This window comes from Meles meles, chromosome 5 (assembly GCF_922984935.1).
Source record: "Meles meles chromosome 5, mMelMel3.1 paternal haplotype, whole genome shotgun sequence".
NCBI classification, from domain to species: Eukaryota; Metazoa; Chordata; class Mammalia; order Carnivora; family Mustelidae; genus Meles; species Meles meles.
Genome location: NC_060070.1, coordinates 22,713,379 through 22,740,424, shown reverse-complemented (window position 1 = coordinate 22,740,424; position 27,046 = coordinate 22,713,379). Strand labels below are relative to the sequence as shown.

Genomic DNA, 27,046 nt, shown 5'->3' with positions numbered 1-27,046 from the left:
CAAAGATATTAGCCTAATAATTTACATGTATTATTCCAAAGAAAACTTGAAACTCTTTTCCATTCAAAAATAACTACAATATATATATATAATAATGACTATACTCATTCAACTATACACAAATTCCTTTACAGAGATATGCTAGTATAATGTTTAGTTAGGGTAGCATGTCACTTAGATGGGGGCCATGGTGACTGAGAAAGGAAAAAGACCTATTCTATAGTTCCGCAAAAGGGGATGAGTAATTCCGTTTAAAAGTCCTGATATGACTGAGGTGGGAGATGTGGCAATAGAAAGGGCAGGAGAAAGAAAAGGAACAAAATATTACCCTTTCTCAGCTCCTATTTTATATGTAGTGAAATAGTAATATTTCAAAAAAATTCCAGACCCCAATCCTCTATTATGAAATTCTAGCAGACTCTGCCTGAAATATTGAGAGAGAGCACTGAGACTTCATATGAAAGCTTAAATAACCCTAAAGATCATCTATTCCAACCACCTCTTTCTATAGATGATAAAACTAAAATCCAGGTATGAAAATGACCTGCCCAACACCAGACTTTAGAAGGCTCACAAAAGTCAGGGTTTCAAAATTATTTCTATAGCTGAATCAGGGTCTGCTGGTTCAACAATTCAGGACCTAAGACTTAGAGGCATAGATATCAGAAACAAAACCAGTATTTTATCATTAATTTTGTTAAAAAACAAACAAAAGAAAAGAAACCTTGTTTCAAAATGAGAGGCTGGGCCATTAGCAACTTCAATATGCTTATGTAAGAGATTAGCATCATCTTCAGCCAGCTCTGGACCTTGGGCCAGTTTCTGCCATTCTCTCCGCCTGTCATGAGGTGCTCTTGGCACTTTTTCTGGTTCATGAGGACGATCTAGATTTTTCTGCTATAACAGATGTATTGAAACAAAGCCAAATGCTGAAGTACTAAGTTTTTAAAAAGATGTTATTAACAATCAAAATAAAATTCTAACATTAATACTGAAAAAGACAATGCCATCATAATATAGTTAAAGTAACACAGAGACAGTTCATTTGTACATTCAGAATTAAATCTTAGCTAGCTGACTTGCAATCCCAGTTTCTGGTCACATTTCTTTAACCTCTAATTTTAACTGATGCACCAGATAAAAACAGTATGCCTAAAAAGATGGGATTAGGAGGGAGACAAACCATAAGAGACTCTTAATCTCACAAAACAAACTGAGGGTTGCTGGAGGAAGGGGGGTTATGGAGAGGGTAGTTGGGTTATGGACATTGGGGAGGGTATGTGCTGTGGTGAGTGCTGTGAAGCGTGTAAGCCTGACGATTCAGACCTGTACCCCGGAGGCAAATAATACATTTTATGTTAATAAAATAATTAATTAAAAAAATAGTATGCCTAAATAATAAAATCTGAGGTCAGAAAGTCCTTTCAGATGAAAAAAGATTTACCAACTCTCCTCCCAAATCTACTAGTTTTTGCTATAATGAGTGAAATTTCTACCAGTAATGGCACTGTCTAACTAACCAAAACCTTAAAATTTATTAAGGCTATGTAATCTGGAAAGTGCCCAATTAGCTAGCCAATACAATTATTCAATTAACCCATAACAACCGTGTCACTCAACAGAAACAGGGTATTCAAAAAATAAAACACAAAATGATTCAAATTGTGGGACAAAGCAGAGAGAGGTCAAGAGTTGGTGTAACAAAGTCAAATGCCCAAAGGGGCAAAGCAGATCACATACATGAATGAAGAAAATCAGGTGTAAGATGGGGATTGCAATGAAAAAACAGGCATGTCCATTCAGGGCTTTCCACTTCAAGAATTTTAAAACCACTGTTTGTCAAACAAAACACTGACTGTAGGCATAATCTGAGCTGCCAGTCACCAGTCTGTAAACTCTGGCTAGAACGCTGGGATACTGTCTAGTACAGAAAATAGTAACACGAAGGCATTATGGAGAAAAGGGAGGAGAGGAGAGATAGTTACAGGAGAAACAGAGGGATGATAAGAAACAGATTTTGCCTCCTTCATAATTCTGCCTAAATCCCAATTTTGCCTCCTTCTTTATTTCCAGTTATTATCAACATATAATAAAGCAGATCCAAGAACATTTTATTACAAAGTAGAAAATAGCAACGTAGCAGACAGATAATAGGAATTTAGTGAGAATATCATCTTTCCAAAACATTCAGGATATGATCTGTGGTAAGAAAATATAGCTTAATTTACTTTGCCAACATCTGCACAATATTCCTTTGTCCCTTCTCACCAGAATGCCATTCTCTTCCCTGGTCCCCTTAATTCCTATTTGTTCTACAGTATTATAAGCTTTGTTGGAAGTGTTTACCAACCCTGTCCTCTGGCTAAAGCAGGTGCCATCTTGTGCTACCTAAACCCTCCACGCATACCTCTGGTATGGCACTTATACCACATTATAATACCGATTGTTAGACTGTGATCTTCCTGTGTGGTTATAAAGACTTCAGTATAAAACTGTCAAGATACAAGCCTAATAAAGTTCCCTGCATGCAACAAAACACAAATACACAAAAACTAACTTCAATTTTTTGAATCTCTTGTAATACCTTCTGCTTCCTCTTTTCCTTCCTCTTATCCTCTGTATCTTGCAACATCTTTTCTTTCCATAGATCAAAGAAATACGAAGGATTGGTATAAAACTTCAAACCTTCTTTACCATCATCTCTGAAATGTAAAAATATCAATTAAAACATATACCAGTAAGACGTAGAGAGGCAATCAGAATAATTTTAGTAAAATGCTTTTTTCTTACATTAATGAAATACAGCATGTGTAAAAATACTGACAAAATAAATTAGAATGCTGCATCAAGAAAATATTTCTCACGAATCAGACAAAAAAACTAAGGAAAATGGAAAACCAGGTGTTTTTCAGAGTTGGTGTTACTAATCTGAAGAACAGCTGGACGATTTTCATCCCTAACTTGTGCTGAATACCAACTTTTCTAAAAGTCCTTTGGGAAATTCCAATAGTTACAAAAGGTTCTGCCAAAGATAAAAGCCTGAAAAGACAATAATATCATTAGAATTGAGAAATTACACAGGTTTCTGCCAATTACTCTAATTTGCTTATTATCTCACCAAACCCCCAAAATATCCTTTAAAACTCATTCTAGTAGCAACTGTTATTTTTATCCAATGACTTGCATACTGACAAAACAGTTTCAGATAAATATCTGAATACCATTTTATTCAGGATATATGTTGTGTATCTTAAATTACCAATTGTACAAATTATGTGAAAGCACCCCCTAAGAAAGCCTGAGGAATTCTAGATTTTATTTTAAATGGTACAAAACATCTTTAAAAGATCCTACACATGTGTTTTGTAAAAACTTAATGCACATAGATCAAGAGGAGGCATAAGAAAGCAAAAATGATATTTCTACATTTTGTTAGTGTGGTGGAATTTTTTTTTTTCTAATTTTTATTTTTATTTTTTTTCAGTATTTATTTATTTTTTTCAGCGTAACAGTATTCCTTGTTTTTGCACAACACCCAGTGCTCCATGCAATACGTGCCCTCCCTATTACCCAAGTGTGGTGGAATTTTGAGCTCTTCATTTTTTATTTTTTACCTGAACAGCTATTACATTAAAAAGACAGTAACTCTTTGCCCCTTCGTATAATAAGTTTGCCATTGGCTTTGATTAATAATACTTTTCAAAACAACTTCCTTGAGTAAGTTTTGTATTTTGTATGCCAGAACCTTGGGAACCCACCTAGTGAATAAAGCAAAAGTTTTCTAAAGGTGGTAGATGAGGAGGGTTCTATGTGTTGGTGAAACGCTCAGTGACATAAAAAATGTTTGGGGATTCAGCATTTAAGGGTAGAGTGCTACTGATCTGGACTGAAACTCTGCACTAAATCGCCAGCCTTCACATTTATTACCCCACTGACCTGTAAGGAGTGAGTATATTGAGAGGTGGAGGCTGTTCGCAAACGTCATATGTCTCCTGTAACGGAATAGGCAAAGTCTTGCGGTCAAAGAGCTGCTGATCTTGAATTGTGGAACTTCGGAAAGCTTTCCTCATTGTTATATCTTGCAAAGATACTAAAACAAAAATCAAGAATCTATTTTATTTCTTTTTCTAAGTAGATTTAACATAGTACACAAATTCACATACCGTATTTAAGAGTTAGCACAGCTCAGGAAGTTGTGACTGTAGAGGCTTGTGAATCAGGAAGCACATTTTAAATGCTCTACCATTATATCACAGTGTTGTTCCAACCAGTTTGAAGGCACCTGTGATTTCTAAAGCTCAAAAGGCTCTAATGATAGCCTGAAATATCATCTACATTTCCCATCAAACATCTTTTTCCTACTTGCCATCCCCAGCCCCCACTAACCCACATTTTTCTTCTTCCTTTTTTTAAATAATCTTTTTTCCCATATCCTTTTCTTACTTTTATTTAGCTTACACCAACACTGAAAGTATTACTTGGTCCTCAGTGGCATTCTTGGCTAAACATACTGTTGACGTCTATGCTATCTAGACTATAAATATTATACATATGCTTTAAACTTAAAACAAAGTTTACCATGAAGAAAATATTTTCAAGTGCCAGGCAATCTATATCATCATCTATTTCACTTATTACTTATCTTATACTCTAATGATCTCTATTTAGCCATATATAAGCTCTTGAAGACTGACCCTGTCTCATACATCAGTATCTCCAGTAACTAGCAGAGCTCCATCACATACATGAGAATCTAAAATAACTTTATTTACTCATTTTCTTTTGGACTATGCAGCATGTTAAAATAAGAAATGTACCAAATTTGTACATTCTTAATTCTTAGAATGATTTTCTGATGTTAAAAAAGTAGGTGATTTCGGGGCGCCTGGGTGGCTCAGTGGATTAAGCCGCTGCCTTCGGCTCAGGTCGTGATCTCAGGGTCCTGGGATCGAGCCCCGCATCGGGCTCTCTGCTCAGTGAGGAGCCTGTTTCTCCCTCTCTCTCTGCCTGCCTCTCTGCCTACTTGTGATCTCTCTCTCTGTCAAATAAATAAATAAATAAAATAAAATCTTAAAAAAAAAAAAAAAAAGTAGGTGATTTCTTAAATATTCAATACGGGTTTAAGTATGTAGGTACATACCATAGCAAGGCCAGTACTACACAATTCTTAAATTAATTCTTCTCCCTAAAACAGTTTCTCTATCATCCTCACAAGTAAAATTCACTCAGCGTGAACGTCTGGATCTATGGACCAGCTGGAGCGATGTGGCTCTGCGATGGCTACACCACAACTGTCTTGCCAGCAGCTCCACTGCTGCATGATTTGTAACACACTCAAAAACACCAAAATAAAATTCAGAGAAGGAAAAAATTTTTTTCCCACTATCGCTAATGAGCAGACTATATGTGCTTGATGTTCTCACTAATGTTTATTCACTTAATTTTTGCAACAATTCAATGAGAAGAGAAACTATTATTCCATTTTAAACATAAGGAAACCAAGGCTAGGAAACATGATAAAACTGGCCCAAGGCAAAATGGTTAATAAGCAATGGAGCCAGAACAGAAAACCCTGATCTGTCTGCCTCTGAGGCTGATCCTTTTAGCCCTAACACCACACACTGTTCTCTGGCTCCTGTCAGATGTGGCCCCTTTTCTACAATCAAAATGGATCAATTCTTGCCACTCCCCCACCCCACTTATTTACCGTAAGTATATAACCAGGATGGAAACTAGTGTTTAATCTCCCAAACCTTTCTTAGTCAAGGATGTAAAGAATGTATAAAGTAATAAGCAGTTTAAAAAAAAAAAAGATCTATTTATTTATTTGAGAGAGCGAGCGAGCAGGGAGAGGGGCAGAGGGAGGAGGAGAGAGAAACTCTAAGCAGACTCCATGCGAAGCATGGAGGTCAACACTAGACTCGATCACAGGACCTGAGACAATGACCTGAGCCGAAACCAAGAGTCGGATGCTTAACCAACAGTGCCACCCAGGTGACCCATTAATAAGCACTTTTACATCTTCAACTGCTCTCATTTACCATTTGTCTTATTAACACGCCACCGTGCTAAAAGCCCTTCCAGCTGCCAACATGACATCTGATATTTAAACAGTTTTATGTAACACAGTAAGTCAATACAGTATTTGTAAATGTAATTAAATATAATTATATAGGTCTTTGTTTAAAAGATCATTTTTTACAGTTTCTAAATTATATTCATAGTTCTCACCATTACTTAAATTATTTAATAGTAATTTAGAAAACAAAAATATTGGTATTACACTCTGTAATTTTGTATCATATTCATAATGTTATTTCATATGAACTCTGAGTTTAAAAATCTAGGTTATAGTTATATAAGTAACTTTGAAAATGTTTTCTTTCCAACATCCCCAAAATGGTAACAAATTAAGCAGTTCAGCTTTTAGATTCTGAATCCTTCTCTCATGTACCCCATAATTTATTACAACATATACATCAAAGGCCATGGGTAAAAAAGACTTGTAGTAAACTCGTGTTTAATACTGTTCTTAAATTAAATGCTCATCTCACCAAACCTAGGATACATGTGAAAGAAAATATAGTATGAGTAAACTTACATTCTTCTTCTTTAGGGTCAAGCTGTGTAACACTAACAGATAAACGGTCCACACGTTCTTGTAATGAGTTAACTCTGAAGGAAAAACTATGTGCTTCATTGAACAATTCTCCAAATATATCTTCAGCATATTTACCTAGGCAAAAATGAAACATATGCCATAAAATTTAATGTGATCAGAGAGAAATACCAAACAATTTGACATTTTAAAAGTGCTGTCCTGATGACTTTGGCATTTATTTGGAACTAAAGTGACCAACCTGAGACAGAGTGGGAACACAACATAAAGCCTGGGAAATCTGATTTTACATACTAGCTCTGCCACTTCGTAGGTGTCTTGTGACTAAAATGGAAATACTCAATCTGCTTTATCCATACCTGCCTAGTTGTTGAGGTTAGAGAACATTATGATGTAAAAGTATATACAAATAATACCTCTTCTAAATCAGCATTCATAAATAAACTCTATACTAGAACTGATTTTCAGGCCAAATGGTAGAATCTAAGAGTCTTCATAAACCCAACAGAAGACCAGTCTCAGACAGGCCCAAAACATAAATTCTGAAAATTTATGACACAAAATATCTTCTTGTTCTATTTTCTTAAAAAAGCATCATAAATCTAAAATCACTGTATTTTCTCTAGTCATATACATTTCTATTACTGAAAAGAATAAGCAAAAATAATCCCATTCTAAAAGGAGAAAAAAGAGAAATTTCTATCTAGTAAATAAGCCAGGGAGAAGTTTAGGCAACCTATAATGAAAACATTATTCAAGTGTATTTAGGACATATACAATATGTATACTCATGATATAAAGTTGAGTCATTATTATGTGTACCTTTGAATAAAAAAAATTGATGGTCTTCCTAAATTAAGACATTTTAGACCCAAGGATACTGTGTAGGTTAAATCTAGTTCAACAGTAAGTTCTATTGAGATAGTTCCTGAGACAGAGGTAATAAATATTTATTTTTTTTAAATTTTTTTTTTAAATAAGATCAAATTTTTTTTTTAAAGATTTAATGTATTTATTTAACAGAATGAGAGAGAGAGAGAGAGAGAGAGATTACAAGTAGGCAGGGTAATAAATATTTATTAAATGAATTCATTAATCTCACTAGTTTATATTTTAATAATATTGCACTTTTCCAACGTATGTCAATACATTACCTGTTAAATCAACAAGCATTTAATGAGGGCTCGCCCTGTGCCAGGCAGATGTTATGACCTTCTGAAGGCACCAAAAAGTAAAACAAAATTCCTGTCCTAGAAGATTCTATAATGTTTAAGAAAAAAAAATCAAAACTTTAAAGTCTCGATAATAAATTAAGAACTTTAATGTCTACAAAAAAATAATAAAAAAGAATTATTTTGTATATATTCATTTACTCACATATATCTTTAAACCAAATTGACTGAAAAGGTCTTATATGTACCAGACATTGTACCAGACCCTGAGTATATAAAAATGATGGAACAAGGTCTCTGCCATTGATGAGTTTTGAACAGAGAAAGAGACATCTAAACAAATATGAAAAGCAATTTAATAAATAAGTCCAAATCTTTACTCCATTCACTTTGAGGCGTTGGTATCAATTTCCTCACCTGTAAAATAGGGATAAACATATCTGCTTCAAAAAGAATTTATAAGAAAAGAAGACAGTGAGCAAAGAACCTCGCAGAATTCCACATATAGGGTAGGAGGTCAGCAAGGGGCATCCCTTACTATAATATAAGGTAGAAGCTACAGAACACAGAGAAAAAAGCCCCTAACTTTTGGGTGTGGGGTGGTGTCGGAGACACTTCCAGAGACACAGCTTCTTCAGCAGATAAGGAAAGCATCCCAAGTGTAAGAAAAGGCAGGTATAAAGTCATTCATTTATTCATCTAATGTTAGGGATACAAATGTTAGGAACACAGAGATAAAAGGGCTTAAAAGGGCTTAGTTTAACACAGGGATCCTTAATTTATAAGCTGTAAACTAATGGAAAATTATACACAGGTTTTTAAATGTATTTGCATTTTTCTGGAGAGAGGACCCACAGTTTCTCAAAAAATTTTTTTTAAAGAGTCTATGTTCCCCCTCAGTAGAGTTTTAACTACTAAAGTACTTCAGTGGATAAAATAAACATCCCATCTGTTCTCTTTTCATATCCCTTCTTACTTTCCAAATCTACCTCCTCTTTCTCTTCGAGGTAAAAGGAAAAAAGTTTGTAATGTAAAACTGATTGGGCATGTATCTGAATTTGAATTATTAGAAATATTGTACTTATAACCCTTCAAAAACCTACTTGGTCTCCTTACTGTCTTACCATCTATGATGTTAAAAATCTAAATCAAAATCCCTCTCAGCTAACATTCTATGTTTTCCAAAATCAGGATCTGCCATATTTATCCAATACCATCTGTCCCTTTAATCCCCACTACGTATTTATTTTTGCCTCTATTCATTTGGCTATTCTTCTTGCAAGATAAAAATGCCTTCCTATTTCCTCTCCATTTTCTAAATTCTTTTGTTTCTTAAAGGCCCAATTCAATTCACATTTCATTCAGCAAGCCTCTTGTAATGACTTCACCTTATTTTTCATCTTAGTTCCTGTAATCTAAAACTCGTGATTTTAATTATATACATGCTCACACTATTCAGAATGATTTCAGTATTAATCACACTTGACTCTTTGATTCAAATGGGGTATATACTCTTTTCAGACAAGAACCATGTAGCTTTATCACACAGCAAAGTGTTCAGTCTTATTTGTCTATTGTCTATGTTTCTAATTAGTGTTATCAGGCCAATCTATTTATCCTCCCTCCTACCTTGCTATCTATCTGTCAAATTTAGGCTCTATCAGCCCATCTTGGCAGCATGAACTGACTGTATTCAACAGAAGGGTGGCCTTGGGAAGAGAGAATGGTAAAAGATCCCTCAGGTAATTAGAGTCTCAATGACCATTAAACAAGACAACAATAAAATGGGAAAGAATTTTGGTAGAACAGAATAAATTTATAGAAAGTGAATTCTATGTTTTCAGTTTTTATCTATTAGAAAACAGAACTGTGTTCTACTAGAAAAAACATTTTGGTGAGGAAGAAGACAGGAGGATGTCCCTTGCAACTGACCTTTATTTTGGTGTTCTCTTAACACTTTTGGTGCTAATGATAGCACCAAAGTCAACATTTCAATTACCTAGAACCATTTTGGATAGCCAAGTTCACTAAGTAATTCAGAGATTATTTAATGCATTACTTATTATAACTACTTTGGATAAAAACTGATGTAAAATCTATTTTAAGCTTCCCTGTCTTAAGTAGAAATACAAAATTAAACATAATTTAACCTTTTCTTGAAGACTCAGTAATGAGTTGATTATGGAATCAAAATGTTCTCAGTGAGAAAGCAGCCTTGAAATGCCTAAGATTATCTGCTTTTACATGAAATGGCCTCTTTCCGGTTTTTATATTGCTTTTTCCCTATGTCACTTCTTCCTTTGCTGTAAACTATACTTTGACTGGGTTAGGTAATACCTGCTTCTATTTTTATCTCCTCAATGCCTCCCTCTTTTAATGTTCTGAAGCATAAATGTTTGGAAATCAGATCATCAAACCTGTATGAAATATCAAAGTAAAAGTAAACAGACTCTGAGAGAAGGATCAGTTGGGTATTTTATGTACATAGTTTTTTAGTGCACGGGCTTGTTTATTTTGGCTAGCTAGGGGCTTTTTAGGTTTGGTTCCGGATTCCCTACTATGTCAGTGGGAAAGCTGCCAGAGAGTTTAATTCCAGGGCAGTAAATTATTGTTACACCTCGCTACAATATTAATGGGGTTTCTTTTGTTTTTGAATCTCTATAAACCGCTTAGAAAATGTCTACAATAGTCTCGGATTCCAAATCTGAAGCACCAGCTATATTTTATAAGTTATTTCTTTTTTCAGAGTTTGGCTATAACATGACCATGTCCCTGCTGTTAGATGTTACTTATATGGATTATACCAGATTTAACATTCCTTAAGTTTCCATCTTTAGGTCATATAAAAAAATGGGTGAGTACAGCAAATTAACACTCTTAATCATTATATTAGCTCTAAATTTGACGTTGGGAATATACCTAAAACAACATGCCTGTATTAAACCCAAAATTCACTTTAAGAAATATTTTAACTAAAATTTATTGTCATTTCTATGCTATTAATATGTATTTTAATATTAAATATTAAAGTATTATATACTCATGTACATGTAGTAATACAAATTTTATATGAAATTATGTTAGATTCAATTAGTGCTATGTCACAAAAAAGGTCAGCAAATGTCTGTAAAAATATGGTTAATCATCTATTAGTATGATACTTAGGACTCTTCTTTTGATTTGTCTCAAAAGTACATTCCATATTGACTTCCCCAAGGAAAAAAACAGGTAGATAATATAGTTTGTTAGTGACTCACTGCCAATAACTAACCTGAAAAAATAACCACCCAAAGAGGCAAGGAATATACTTAAATTCAAATAAATATCCTTTTATTTTTTAAAACTATTTCATAGGCAATGTAGAAATTTAGTGCTCTCACCAAGAGCATTCAAAAGTAATTTTTATGTTGCTCTAGCTATGTATGTGTATGTCAAGTGTTCTCACCTGAAACACATTAACAACCTCTCTTTATCTTATGCTAAGTACTCAAAAGAAAGAACAAAAGTTAAAAGGAAAAGAAAAGAGTCAATCTTGCCTATAAGGACAATACATGTGGGGCTAAGATATATCTAGGACCACTTAGAGAATATACCTAAGGCCAAGAACATCTTGTTTTTTCTTTAAAATGAAATATAAATGTCTCATTAAAAAGCTAAGGCATCACTTCAAAAACAGATTGGATTTACTTTTTTAAATTTTCCAGATTTTAAATTTTGAATAATTTACTTAATTCTTTAACTCAGCAATTCCCTTCTGCAGTCTTATCATGGGAACACACTGCCTGTCTCCTCCAATACCTGTCCCTCCCATTGGCCTTTACTACCCGGCCAACCTGCCTGCCTTTCGTCTGTGAGAGGCCAAGCTCACTTGCTATCTTCACAGCGTTCTGCACATCACACTACTAATGTCCTTTAGACAACTCACCCGACTAACCCGATTCTCTTAGTGACTACCTCACACCTCTTAATTTTAGATATTTGATAATATAAAAATATTTCCTTAGGCTAATAAAACATATGTAAAGAAAGAGATACTAGTGAATAGCTGAAGCCTCTAAAAAAGTAACAATGATAATAAGCAAGCAAAAGTATAAGAAAGATAAGTATAAAGTATAAGAAAGATAAGCCCTGGCATTATCTTTCATAGATGAAATCATATTTTAAATATAATTTCAGTGATTCTTGTCCATCATGTGATCCTGTTCCTAAAACTGTCCTTATTTCTCTTTTACCAGAGGAAACACGCAGAGAAAAAATTATTCTAAAACTCATTAATTTAAATGGGTACATTTTTCAAGACAACATTGTATTCTTCTCACGAAACATCCCCCCAAATTAATCATAAGAACATCTTCTTAGTACTTATACTCTTAAGTGTAACATTGTCGTTTGCAAGAAATATATTTCACTGATATAAAAATACTTACTTAGGCTACTTAGTTGTCTAATTATATTTGCCAAGGAAATATTGGTTACACATTCTAGTTCATTCTTAATGCCTCTAGGCAGTGCTGTGTGGCACAAGTGCCTAGGATCGATGTTTCTTTTCACTAATGGCATCTTGAGATCAACGTCTGTGCCAGGTCACCTGTAGGAAATCAAACAATAAATTAACATTATTCGATTCAACCCAAAACAGAGTAAGACCTCATCTTTCACATTTCATAAAAAATATTTGCTAGTAGGAAGACAATGAAAATGGAGTTACTGGCTAAATGAATCAAAACTTATTTATTAACCACCTTTTCACCTTCAATTATTAGAATTTTAACATTCTATTAAAAAATGAAAAAAAAAACAACTTTTAATGTCAGTTGCTTCATAATGAACTTATAAATCACTATCACTATTATTCTCCTAAAACCACAGTTTTTATTTACTACAACTAGGTTTTTTTTTTTTTTTTTTTTTGGAGAAATGGTGTGAAAGGTCCCCTCTAAGGAAGCGCTTAAAGAGAATTAAAGAAGCTGGAAGAATAGGATCAAATTTACACTTTCACATAAAATGTATCAGGCGTTCAACGGCTCAGAGATCAAATAGTCCAACAGTCCTATATCTCCAATCTTATCAACACTGACCATATCTTTAATTGATCAAATAGTTAACTTTCTTCCAATTATGGGCAGCCCTTATTTCCCAGGTCTCACATCTTCACAAATTTCAGCTACCATAGTTTTAGTTCAAGAATACCAGTCTCCAACAACATGGTTCCAATTTCACTTACCACACTATATTAACTACAACTGCACAAAGACAAATTTCTTTGTTAGCACTTTAGTCTACAAAGCACTATGTTAATAAGAGATGTATATCATGATCAGTGACTGATCATTTCCTTTCAAAGTTGGTTGGTGACTGGTCATTCAATTCACCTGTCTAAAGACAGCAAAGCATGTAGCTCTAGGTTACCTTCTTGCCTCCTAAACCCATCTGAAATTTTACAAAATGGGTAACAAAAAGAAGGAATTGCCCAACAAAGAGAAAAGTACAGCAAAGAAATGAAAAAATGATAAAGCTGGAAGTGAAACTGAATTTAAATGTAAATGGAGTAATAGAAGAAACAGCTAATTGTGGGAATGTTGCCATTATGAGAGACTCTAGATTTGCAGTCAGAAGAATGTAGCGAAGGTAACTTACTGACATAAATAAGGACAATGGTTGAGACAAAAAGAAGATGTTCCTTAGGAAGTGATGCAAGCAAAAAACTTTGCATTAAAGAAACTCTTGGAGATATCTCCCGACATTAAAAATGCAAAAGTAAAATGTTGGGAGCTGATCCAAACGGACAATTTGCCAAGGCACAGAAAAGATGCTCACTCTGGCTAGATCTACTATTCTAATTCTTACAAGGAGATGGCAAAGTACTGTTCAAGCTATTCTTGATAAGTTTTTTACAAAGAAATAAAACACTTTAATTCTAATTGTTTTTAATGTTTTATAGAACACTGTATTAAATTAATATAGTTTTACTTTTTTCATTTCCCTATATACATTTATAACATAAGAGTTTTTAACATCTTGACAAATTTTTTTAAAGATCATAGAATGAGGGTAATATTTCCCACTGCTTAAGATCCTTATGTGCAGTTTTATTTTGTATGGTCACTTTTTTAGTCCCACACTACCATGCAAAATGAGGACTGCCTGTACTCACCCACTGATAAATAATGGTTATGAAGAAAGTTTTTTCAAAATATTACCCTAATCCAAAAAAGGTTGGACAGCTTTTGTTGTGATTAGAATAGTGCCTTTAGGTAAAATTCAAAAGCACTTTGTTGAGAAAAACTCTCTTCCTCATCTCATTTTGTTGAGAAAAACTCTCCTCCTCATCTTTTACTTCAGTTTCAGTATTATATTCTTTTCATATTTTTCTGTCTTACTCCTTGGTGATTTTAATGGTAACTTACTATCTAACTCACTTATCTAACTCAACTATCAAAATCTTGGTGGCAAAAGTAAAATAAAGCCTAAGAACTTAATATCCTCAATCCTAAATAACTGCCTAATTTCTGTTTTAGAGAATTTATAACAGTATCTTTAATGTAGGATCTTTTGTCATACTGGGAAAGGGTGGAAAAAATCCTAAATGCTCGAAGGTTTAATTTAATTAGCAAGCAAAACTAAAATCAAATTCATTTCAGTATTTTTACTGCAAATGAATGACACTACAGACAAAGGGCTAATATCCAATATCTATAAAGAACTCCTCAAACTCAACACTCAAAAAAGAGATAATCACATAGAAAAATGGGCAGAAGACATGAACAGACATTTCTTCAAAGATGACATACAAATGGCCAACAGACACATGAAAAGATGTTCATCATCATTAGCCATCAGGGAGATTCAAACCAAAACCACATTGAAATATCACCTTACACCAGTTAGAACAGCCAAAATTAACAAGACAATAAACAACAAGTGTTGGAGAGGATGTGGAAAAAGGGGAACCCTCTCACACTGTTGGTGGGAATGGAAGTTGGTGCAGCCACTTTGGAAAACAGTGTGGAGGTTCCTTAAGAAATTAAAAATAGGGCGCCTGGGTGGCTCAGTGGGTTAAACCCTCTGCCTTCGGCTCAGGTCATGATCCCAGGGTCCTGGGATCGAGTCCCGCATCAGGCTCTCTGCTCAGCACGGAGCCTGCTTCTCCATCTCTCTCTGCCTGCCTCTCTGCCTACTTATGATCTCTGTCTGTCAAATAAATAAAATCTTTAAAAAAAAACAAAAGAAATAAAAAATAGAGCTTCCCTATGACCCTGCATTTGCACTACTGGGTCTTTACCCCAAAGATACAGATGTAGTGAAAAGAAGGGCCATATGTATGCCAGTGTTCATAGCAGCAATGGCCACAGTTGCCACACTGTGGAAAGAGCCAAGTTGCCCTCCAACAGACAAATGGGTAAAGAAGTTATGGTCCATATATACTATTGAGTATTATGCCTCCATCAGAAAGGATGAATACCCAACTTTTTTATCAACATGGATGGGAATGGAGGAGATTTTGCTGAGTGAAATAAGTCAAGCAGAGAGAGTCAATTATCATATGGCTTCACGTGCTTGTGGAGCATAAGCAATAACACGGAGGGCACTGGGAGGAGAGGAGAAGTGAGTTGGGGGGAATCTGAGGGGGAGATGAACCATAAGAGACTGTGGACTCTGAGAAACAAACTGAGGGTTTTGGAGGGGTGGGGGGTCCGGTGAGCCTTGTGGTGGGTATTAAGGAGGGCACGTATTGCATGGAACACTGGGTGTGGTGCATAAACAATCTTGGAACACTGAAAAAATAAAATCGAGTTAAAAAAATAAAATACTGCAAATGATCAATTTCCTCTTTAAAAACAATAAAAAATACTGCACAGGATGAACCAATAACATATATTTTAATATCTTTTGATCCACCATTGACTAACTTGCCTATGTAAGGGTAAAAATCTTTCATTTAATAATAAAAAAAAGCTCAAGTATATTGTGCTAAGACATAAATAACTAATTCTAAAAATTGTTAATCTATTTTCTTAGGTCATGACTAAATACAGCAAACAAAAATTTCCCAACTATTATATAACCCATGTGGTTATAAAAGTAATTAGTAAAAAATTCCTAGGCTTCTTTATCTATTTTCCTGGGTTCTTAGCAATTAAACTGCCAATTATTGAAGCAAACATCAAGAGACTGAGAGAATGCAAACTGAAGTCTACATCCCCTAAGGATTTTTAAATTATTTCTTAAGGGGCACCTGGGTGGCTCAGTGGGTTAAAGCCTCTGCCTTCGGCTCAGGTCATGATCTCAGGGTCCTGGGGTCAAGCCCCACATCGGGCTCTCCGCTCCGCGGGGAGCCTGCTTCCTCCTCTCTGCCTGCCTCTCTGCCTAGTTGTGATTTCTCTCTGTCAAATAAATAAAAAAATATTTAAAACAAAATTATTTCTTAAGATAAAATAATTCAGCTATCATTTCAATAAATCTGTTTCTTAATTCAAAGAACATTTCTTATGGGTTTAATTTTAAATCCTGATATGAATGGTAAAATTAAAAATAAAATTAGCTACAATACTGCTAAAGCATCATGTTTATTTATTTTTTAAAAGATTCCATTCATCTATTTGAGAAAGAGAGAGAGAGAGAGAGCGCGCGAGAGAGCGTGCGCATGTGTATGTGAGCAGGGGGAGGAGGAGAGGGAGCGGAAGAAGCAGACTCTGCACTGAACACAGAGCCCGATGCAAGGCTTAATCTTACGACCCAGAGATCATGACCAGAGCCAAAATCCAACCTTGCTGCTCAACCTCCTGAGCCACCCAGACGCCCCTAAACCCAAAACAGATTTAAAATTAAATACAAAAATACAAAGCTAATACAATTCAAAATAACATTATTTAATACGACAAAATCACTTTAACTCAATCATTGCTTGCCATATGAATCTTGTACTGACTGCTCCAAAAATCTGCTTTATTTTGTTCATGCCTATCCTGCTATGTAACAGCCTTTTCTTTATTTGAACTACTGTTAAATTTTATTCATTTGTTACCTAACTGACAATATTGGGCTTTACTATGTTCAAATACAACATTTAGGCGCAAGTGTTTCCCTGTAGTATCACCATTTAGACTGAAACATTTAAAGTAGTACTAGTTGACACTAAAGTTATGATAAACACAATCATAAACAGAGATACTAAAATTACTTTCCAGGATTCATATAAAGTAGACAACTAAATGATTCAGAATATGCTTTCAGTAAGTCCTTTCAAGGTAAAGAATTTTTTAAAATTTCTTAAAGGTTTTTTTTTTTTTTTTAAATTTGACAGAGATAACAAGTAGGCAGAGAGGCAGGCAGAGAGGGTGAGGAGGAGGAAGTAGGCTTCCTTCTGAGCAGAGAGCCCGATGTGGGGCTCGATCCCAGGACCCTGGGATCATGACCTGAGCTGAAGGCAGAGGCTTTAACCCATTGGCCACCCAGGCACCCCTCAAAGTAAAGAATTTTTATACAAAACAAATGAATAAACAAACAAAAAGCAGAATCAGACATACAAACACAGAGAACTGAAGATTGCCTAAGGGAAGAGGGATGGGGGGTATAAAATGAGTAAAGGACAGTGGGAGATACAAGCTTCTGGGTATAGAGTGAATAAGTCACGGGAATAAAAGGCACAGCGTAGAGAATACAGTCAATGATATTGTAACAGCATTGTATAGTGGCAGATAGTAACTCCACATGTGGTGAGGTTAGCATAATGTATTGAGATACTGAATGCTGTACACCTGAAATTAATGTAGCACTGTCAACTATATTCAAAAAAGTTTAAATAAAGAATTCTTAAAATTTTAAAATTCACATAGAAAACTCATAAACATCCCAAAATAGGTCCAGGCTGAGAACCATTCTAGGCCAAGCCAAAGACATCACTTAAGGAGGTGCAATAAGTTGTTCAAGAAGCAGGGTTAGGAACAGAATCTATTTGTGTACATGCATGTTTTATCAAACTCTATTGCTTCTTCATATTAAGATGTATTTATACAACTTGCACTTTAAAAAACCATTCTAACAATTCACTATTCATGGACTGAGCAAAATTTCACATAAGAGGAGAAACAAAATGATTCTTTCACAAACCAAAACAGATGAACACTGCTTTTTCCTATTTTTAAAGAGTAGGAAACACATCAGTTATGTATCATGCATGATAACAAGCCCACCAATAGACTCCTGTACTTGATTTAACCCAAAATATGGAAAATTTTACCCCCTCCCCACTATTTTTCCTTCATGCTTTCTTTGTTTATCTCCACACACATAATTCCAAATACTGAATACCTCTTTCTGGATATCCCCATGAATAAAACCTTAAAATAACAAGCCCCAAATTAAAGTCATTATTTTTCCCCAGCAAAAACCTAGCTCTTTATTTCTTATATTAATTAACAGCCCCATCAAAGTATAGCCTAGTTAGATAGAATCTTCTTTGACTCCTTTCAATCTTAACAAATCTAATCTGTACAAGAACATCTATTCAATTCCTACGAGATCATCTGCCGGTATCCAACTGTTGGTATTTTTCTCAAACTTTTTGAAAAACTTCCAAAATGTTTGTATAAATTTGTATTTCCATATCCTCACAAACATGTGGGCTTTCTAATACCCATGTTACACTCTGTAAAATACGCCATAATTTATTTGACATTCTCCTAATTCTGGACATTTTGGTTACTTCTAAATTTTTATTATAATAAATAATACTTGATAAACTTACATTATATAAGTCCTTATACAAGTTCCTGGTTATTTTCTTGATGTATGAAAAATTCAAGACTCTTAAATATTTATTTCCAAATTGCTCCCAATAAAATTATTCTGTTTTCAGGGCACCTGGGTGCCTCAGTCAGTTAAGCCACTGCCTTTGGGTAAGGTCATGATCCCAGAGTCCTGGGATCGAGCCCCACATCGGGCTCCTTGCTGAGCCAGGAGCCTGCTTCTCCCCTGCCTGTGCTTGTTCTCTTCCTCTCTCCCTCCTCTGTCAAATAAATAAAAATCTTCAAAAAAATTTTAAAAAATGATTCCATTTTCATTTTTACCACACATGAGACTATTTTAACACTTTTTCAACTCCATTATTTATTGTCTATGAGGCCTCTTATACTTCAGTTTCCTTACCTTAAAGTAGGGAGAATAAGACCACCTAATTCAAGGGTATTTTATGGAAGTTAAAATGGTTGTTACATGAAGAGTTTTCAGAAAAGTCCTTGGCACTCCTGGACAACCAACAGGTTAAAAAAGAAATCAAAAGGAAAATCAGAAAATATCTGGAGACAAAGATGAAAACACGACATATCAAATTTATGGGATGTAGCAAAAGCAGTTCTAAGAGGGAATCTGATAGTAGTAAATGCCTACATTAAGGAAAAAAGAAAGATTTCAAATAAATAATCTTAATTTGTACTTCAAGGAAGTAAAGAACATGCTAGGCCCAAAGTCAGGAGAAGGAAGAAAATAATAAAGCTTAGAGCAGAAATAAATGAAATAGGGAAAAACAACAGAAAAAAAAAAACAATGAAATTACGAGTTGGTTTTTGAAAAGATAAAACTGACAAAAGTTTAGCTAGACTAACCAAGAAAAAAGAGAAAACTCAAATAAACAAAATCATAACTGAAAGAGAAGACATCACAATTGATACCAGAAATACAAATTTCATATTCAGCTACTAAGAACAATTATACACCAACAAATTAGATAACCTAGAAAAAAATGGGTAAATGCCTAGAAATATACAACCTATGACATTATTAGGAAGAAACAGAAAATACAAACAAACCAGTAAGGAGATCAAATCAGTAATCGAAAACCTCCCAAAAAAGAAAAGCCCAGGACCAGATGGTTTCACTGGTGATTTCTACCAAACATTTATTTTTAAAAACTTTTAAAAAAAGATTTTATTTATGTATTTGAGAGAAAGAGAGAGAGCATGAGCAGGGAGAGGATCAGAGAGAGAAGCAGACTCCCCACGAGCAGGGAGCCTGATGCAGGACTTGGTCCCAGGGCTCTGGGATCATGACCTGAGCAGAAGGCAGTCAGTCAGTCAACCAAATGAGCCACATAGGTGCCCCTCTACCAAACATTTAAAGAAGAATTAAAGCCAATCCTTCTTAAACTCTTCCCAAATATTTAAGAGTAAATAATACCCCCAAACTCTTATGAAGGCAGCATTCTCCTTATCAAAGCCAGATAGACTATAAGAAAACTATAGGCTGGGGTGCCTGGGTGGCTTAGTCAGTTAATTATCTGTCTTTGGCTCAGGTCATAATCCCAGAGTCCCGGGATCGAGTCCAGCACTGGGGCTCCCTACTCAGTGGGGATTCTGCTTCTTCCTCCCCCCTTCATGCTCTCTCTCTCAAATAAATAAAATCTTAAAAAAAAAACTAATAAATTCAGTAAAGTTGCAGAATCAAATTAATATACCAAAAATCAGGTGTATTTCTATACAGAAACAACAAACCATCTGAGAAAGAAATAAAGGAAACAACCCTATATGATAGCATCAAAAACAGTAAAAATCTTAGGAATAAATTTAACCAAGGAGGTGAAAGATCTGTATGATGAAAATCATAAGACACTGATGAGGGAAACTAAAGACACAAATAAATGGGAAACTACAGATTCAATGAAATCCCCATCAAAATTCTAATGGCATTTTTCACAAGAATAGAAAAAGCAACCTAATATTTGTATGAAGCCACAAAAGACCCCAAGAGCCAAAGCAATACTGAAGAAGAACAAAGATGGAAGCATCACATTTACTGGTTTTAAACAACATTGGGAAGCTATAATAATTATAACAGTATTGTACAGGCATGAAAATAAACACACAGGTCAATGGAGCAGAAGTGAGAAACAAGAAATAAACAATGCGTACGTGGTCAGTTCATACCTGATAAGGAAGCCAAGAGTTCTCAATGGGGAAAAGATAGTCCTTTCAATAAACAGTGCTGGGAAAACTGGATATTCACATGCAAGAAAATGAAACTGGACCACTATCTTACACCACTCACAAAAATTAACTCAAAATGTATTAAAGTTAAGCTTAAGTGTAAGAACAAAACCCATAAAACTCTTAGAAGAAAACCACAGGGAAAAATCTCCTTAACGTAGCTCTTGGCAATGAGTGTATGAATATGATACCGTGAACACAAGGAACAAAAGCAAAAATAAACAAGTGTGACTACAGCAAACTAATACGCTTCGGCACAGATAAAGAAAAAAATCAACAAAATCAAGAGGCAACCTACAGAATGGAAAAAAATATTTGCAAACCATTTTAATAAGGGGTTACTATCCAAAACACATAAGGAGCTTAAACAACTCAACAGCAAAAACCACTAACAATCCAATTAAAAAACAGGAAGAGGAATGAATAGACAAACATTTTTCTAAGACAATGTACAAATGGCCAATGGGTACATGAAGATGCTCACTATCACTGATCTCAGGGAAATGCAGATCGAAATCATAATGAGGTATCACCTCACCTATGTTTGAATGGCTATTACTAAAATACAAGAGATAACAAGTGCTGGTGAGGATAAGAAAAGGGAAACCTTGTGCATTGCTGGTGGGTTTATAAAATGACACAGCCACTATGAGAACCAATACGGAAGTTGCTAAAAAAAAAAAAAATCAAAAATACAATTACAATATGATGCAGCAATCTCACTTCTGGGTATATATTCTCCAAAATGCAATCACTATATTGAAGAAGTATCTGCATCCCTATGTTCACCGCAGCATTATTCACAAGAGCCAAGACATGGAAACAACCAAAGTGGCCACTGGGGGATGAGTGGATAAAAAAGTTGTGGTAAAAAAAAAAAAAAAAAAAAAAAAATTGTGGTAAATATATACAATGAAATTTTTTTCAGCCATAAAAAATGACATCCTGCCACTTACAACAACATGGCTGAACCCTGAGGGCATTATGCTAAGTAAAATAAGTCAGAGAATGAAAAATACAGTATGATCTCACTTATATGTGAAATCTAAAAAAGCTGAACTAAAAAAAATAAAAATAAAAAAGCTGAACTCATAGAAAACAGAGCAGAATGGTGCTTGTTAGGGGCTGGGGGTTGGAAGAAATGAGGAAATGTTAGTCAAAGGGTACAAACTTACAGCATAAGACAAGTAAGTTCAGGGAATATAATTGCAGGATGGCTATAGTTAACAATATTGTATTACATACTTAAAAACTGCTAAAAGAATAGATCTTAAATGTGCTCACAACAAAAAATGGTAATTATGTGACATGAAGGGTGCGCTATTGTAAACATTTCACAATATATGTATTTCAAATTATCACATTGTTATATATTACTTAACATCTCAAGAAAGCTTAGAGGGGAGTCCCTGTTACATGGTCAGTGCACAATAAATACTACTATTGTAATTTCTCACCAACATTAATCACTAAGATAGAATTGACAGTACTCTATGGTTAATTTTTTCAAAGATTTATTTAAAGATAACGTGTGTGAGTGAGAGAGAGTAGGGGGAAGGAGAGAGAATATCTCAAGCAGACTGCTCTGAGCACGGAGCCCCACCCAGGATTCAATCTCACAACTGTGAAATCCTGACCTGAGTGGAAGCCAAAACTTGGTGCTCAACCGACTGAGCCACACAGTCACCCCTCTTTGATTCATTTTAAAGAGGAAAAAATGATACAGAAGGAACATCAGAGAGCAAAGAAGATACTGACCCACATCTTTTCCAAGTTTAACATACGTGGGATTTATGAATGTAGGTAGCACTCTCACACAAGAGGGTACAGATGAAACTAATTTAAGGGACTAGCTAGTTATCAGTTAAGGCAAGGAGAATGAAGGTTTAAGTTTGGAAAAGAGGACAAAATAACTATATACAGGGAAGTTTGCAAGTCATGGAAGCAAAAGCTCTCTGGAGCACAGTGGAAGGATTTGGGAAAGATGGAGAAATGGGTCAAACGAGGAACTGTTCAAAGCAGTCTAAGATTTGAGTTCAGAGGATAACAGAAAACAAAGGCAGCTTGTACTTCTGCCAGCTGACTCAGAAAAACAGTCAGATGAAACATAATGGAATTATTTCTAGGTCTTTTGAAAAGAATATGGGCATTCTCTTTGGTTTATGCTATGGTCCTAAAGGTGTCAAGAGACGATGCTACAGCATGCAAAAGTAAATATACTTTCAAACTTTACCACATATTGTCGTACAGCTAATTACTGGCATTGGAGGGATAATCCTCTCACTCAGACTTCCCGTTCAGTTGCTTCCTTCATTATAACATGTTGACATTTTCTCCTAAATTTCATTCCTGAATTTGCAACTAATTACTTGGAAAAAATAATCATATATAGTTTTATTTTTCTTTAGTTGCATTTACTATTTGCTACGAAAAAGGTGATTTGCTATTTTCCTGCCCACTCATTAGTCTCATGAGATCTTCACATAACTTTTTATCTTGGCATTTCACTACAGAGAGGAGTGTTTTGGCATTTCAAACCTGGGCATTTCAACATGTACTTCTCTTCCTGAACATTTTTAAAAATACAAAATAAAACTAGTACCAACATTAATTCCCACTCTTAATAGTTTTCAATTCAGAAAACCCAGCTATTTTTAAGACTCATAAGCTGGAACATGTATTGGAAGCCAAGTAATTCATCTTTCATTTTTATAGATGAACAAATTTACCTGAAACAGTTAAGAAACTTGTCTGAATTATTAACAAAATTGGCAGCAGAGCTATGATTGTATTTTAGGTTTCCAGATTTTAACCTACTCTTCTCTTAATCTGTTTTAAAATGCATTTTAAAATCCATTTTTATTTATTTTAAAGATTTTATTTATTTATTTGACAGAGATCACAAGTAGGCAGAGAGGCAGGCAGAGAGAGATGGAGGAGGAAACAGGCTCGCCGCCGAGAAGAGAGCCCAATGCGGGGCTCGATTCCAGGACCTGAGATCATGACCTGAGCTGAAGGCAGAGGCTTTAACCCACTGAGCCCCCCAGGGGCCCTTATTTATTTATTTTTATTTAATTTTAATTTTTCAGTGTTCCAAGATTCATTGTTTATGGACCACACCCAGTGCTCCCTGCAATATGTGTGCTCCTTAATACCCACCACTAGGCTCACGCATCCCCCCCACACCCTCCCTTCCAAAACCCTGTTTATTTCTCAGAATTCATAGTCTCTCATGCTTTGTCTCCCCCTCCAATTTCCCCCAATTCACTTTTTCTTTCCTTCTCCTATAAAATCCATTTTTAAAAAATCCATTTTATAGGGGCACCTGGGTGGCTCAGTGGGTTAAAGCCTCTGCCTTCGGCTCCGGTCATGATCCCAGGGTCCTGGGATCGAGCCCCACACCGGGCTCTCTGCTCAGCAGGGAGCCTGCTTCTTCCTCTCTCTCTCTGCCTGCCTCTCTGCCTACTTGTGATCTCTATCTGTCAAATAAATAAGATCTTAAATTTTTTTTAAAATCCATTTTATATTCTTGAGGAAACAGTCTCCCAAATTTCACAATACCTTAAAATTTTTCCAGTGGTTATTTTGAAGTTCCCCAATTCTCAGATGACTACCTCCTTAAATAATTGCTTCCACATTATGTATGATGATCAAAATTTGGTGGCAAAAGAGATACCAAAGAAGTAAAATACCTTACCATCCAAAAGCTTACAAGATAATGAGGAAGCAAAGATATATGCCAAAAACTTAAAAGTATTAAAATTGGACATATGGATGACTAAGGTTTAAAAGTAGGATAAAACACATTATTGGGTGATCAAAGAGAATGAAATCAAAACAAGCTAAAGAGGTTAAGGCAAGACAATAGTAGTAATAGACCCGTGTGCTATATTTCACTGCTAACCCCATGTAGCTAATTTTAAAATAAATAAATAAATAATTTAAAAATCAGTTCTTCAATCCACTAGCCATGACAGTGGTATGTAGTATGACAACACAGCTACAGAAAATCACACCATTATTGCAGAAAGGTCTGTTGGATAGCACTGATGCCCAAAATGGATAAAATGGTAAGAAGATAGGTTAAGTCAGGCATAAGGAAAGAAATATAAGTAAACTTGCCTGAATGTACATGGAGATGGAAACACAAGATAAAAAATGCCATCAAATTGTAGATTTTGAACTTTTTGATATTTAAGGAAGAACACATGATTCTTCTTAAGGAGTAAAAGATCACAAACATTCGATTTTAGAGAATTTTAAAGAGATTTTACTGTTTCTTCTGGACTAAATGTGAAAGGATGAGGCAGTAAACCAGTGGATCATATATGTGGTATATATACACATATGTATGTACAGCTTTAGTAAGTATCGTTAAATGGTTTCCCAAAGTATTTGAACCAATTTATACCCCCACCAGCAATTTATCATAATTCCAGAAATTTGACATCCCTGCTAACACTCGGTATTATTCACTAATAGTTTTTTAAAGATTTATTTATTTTAGAGAGAGAGAGAGTGAGCGGAGGGCAAGCGGGGGAAAAAATCTTCAAGCAGACTCCCTGCTGACACTAGCCTCCACCCTACAACCCAAGATACCATGATCTGAGCCAAAACCAAGAGTTGGATGCTCAACTGAGACACCCAGGTGCCCCTAAACTTTAATAATTTGATGACCTAAGCAAGACTAATCACATTTTATTCTGAAGTTTCATCTAATCCATCAAAAATTTTAATATCTAGGGCGCCTGGGTGGCTCAGTGGGTTAAGCTTCTGCCTTTGGCTCGGGTCGTGATCTCGGGGTCCTGGGATCGAGTCCCACATTGGCCTCTCTGCTCAGCGGGGAGCCTGCTTCCCCCCCCCCTCTCTGCCTGCCTCTCTGCCTACTTGTGATCTCTGTCAAATAAATAAATAAAATCTTAAAAAGAAACAAACAATCCCTTTTAAAAAATTTTAATATCTAAAGTCTTTTGCCACTAAATAATTATAAAATATTAAATGTATTATTTTTGATTAAATCTTTTCTGTGAAGTAAACAATCAGTACATAAAACCTCTTCCATGCTATAGAAACACTATTCCCTACATTCTGTAAGATTTCTGTAAACTCAAGAGTTTTATGATTGGTCTAATAACAAGATCAACAAAATGCACAAAGCTACACTAAGTCATCTATTATATGAATTTAATTAAAAATTGAGGTTTTAAAGTATTAAATTTATAATTATAGACATACATTGAGTCACAATATTAATCACAATTTTGAGTCAAGAACTTGTGAAACTTACAAAATCACCTCTTTTATCATGTTCAATTCTTAGTTACATCCTCACTTTTGTAGTGTTTTCTCTTGACAGGTGAAAGAGAGTACAAATATTATTAACCTTTTAGTTATCCCGACTTGGACATAGAAATGCTATGCTGAATCAAATCAATGAGAATAATCAATCTGCATTCTCTTTGAGTCTCATGTTCATCCATTTGCAAGTATTTATTATTACTACCATTACTATTACTTTTGGTCTTTGGTCCTATTTTTAGGAAAAAAAAAATATAAACTTTAATTAGGTATAACTGAGGCTTCATATACTACATGTAGTGGACAGAATTCTACAATGGCCCCCAAATCTGCCCCTAGTGCTACTTCTATGATTGTTATATTGCATGTTAAGAGAGATTTTGAAGATGTAATTATAGCCATTCATCAGCTAACTTAGTATAGGGAGATCAAATGTGTGGGCTTACCCTAATCGCATGAGCCCTTTAAAAGCAGAGTTTTTTCCAGCTGATAGCAGAAGAGGAAGTCAGATTCAAAGCATGAAGGAGATTCATTGTGCAGTGGCTAGCTTGAAGAGGGAGGGGGCCACTTGAAAAGGACCTGAGTGTGGCCTCCAGGAGCTCAGAGCAACCTGACAGGCAGGAATAAAACAGGAACCTGAACTCTATAATGGCAGGAAATGGATTCTGACAAACTCAATGAGCTTAAATTAAGCTGATGTTTCCCCAAAGTCTCCAGAAAGAAACATAACTCAGTTTACACCCTGATTTTGGCCTTGTGAGATACCCTAAGCAGAAAAACAGACATGCCCAGCCAGATTTCTGACCTATGAAACTGTTAGATAATAGTGGTTGTTTTAATCTGCTAAATTTCTGGTAATTCATTAAGCAGCAACAGAAAACTAATACACTGCACATAAAGTGTACAGTTTGATCAGTTTTAAAACAGTTTTATCACAGTTTAACACTGTGAAATCACCAGTCACCCCTTTAATTTTG

At 35.0% G+C, this 27,046-nt stretch overlaps 1 protein-coding gene across 6 annotated transcripts in view; it reads right to left on the bottom strand.

The window, feature by feature from the left end:
* Positions 1 to 27,046, bottom strand: part of WASF1 (WASP family member 1) — a 60,484-nt gene that overhangs the window by 5,010 nt on the left and 28,428 nt on the right. For 4 of the 6 annotated variants that reach the window (XM_046004822.1, XM_046004820.1, XM_046004821.1 and 1 more), the window contains 5 exons: positions 12,219 to 12,379; positions 6,602 to 6,736; positions 3,937 to 4,090; positions 2,558 to 2,702; positions 725 to 894 (listed from right to left, as the gene is read on the bottom strand). In XM_046004822.1, coding sequence (XP_045860778.1) covers positions 725 to 894; positions 2,558 to 2,702; positions 3,937 to 4,090; positions 6,602 to 6,736; positions 12,219 to 12,351 — 737 coding nt within the window. In that variant the 5' untranslated portion in view covers positions 12,352 to 12,379. Of the gene's footprint in view, positions 1 to 724; positions 898 to 2,557; positions 2,703 to 3,936; positions 4,091 to 6,601; positions 6,737 to 12,218; positions 12,380 to 27,046 lie in introns of all 6 variants that reach the window. The other 2 variants (XM_046004824.1, XM_046004823.1) reach the window with 2 other exon arrangements.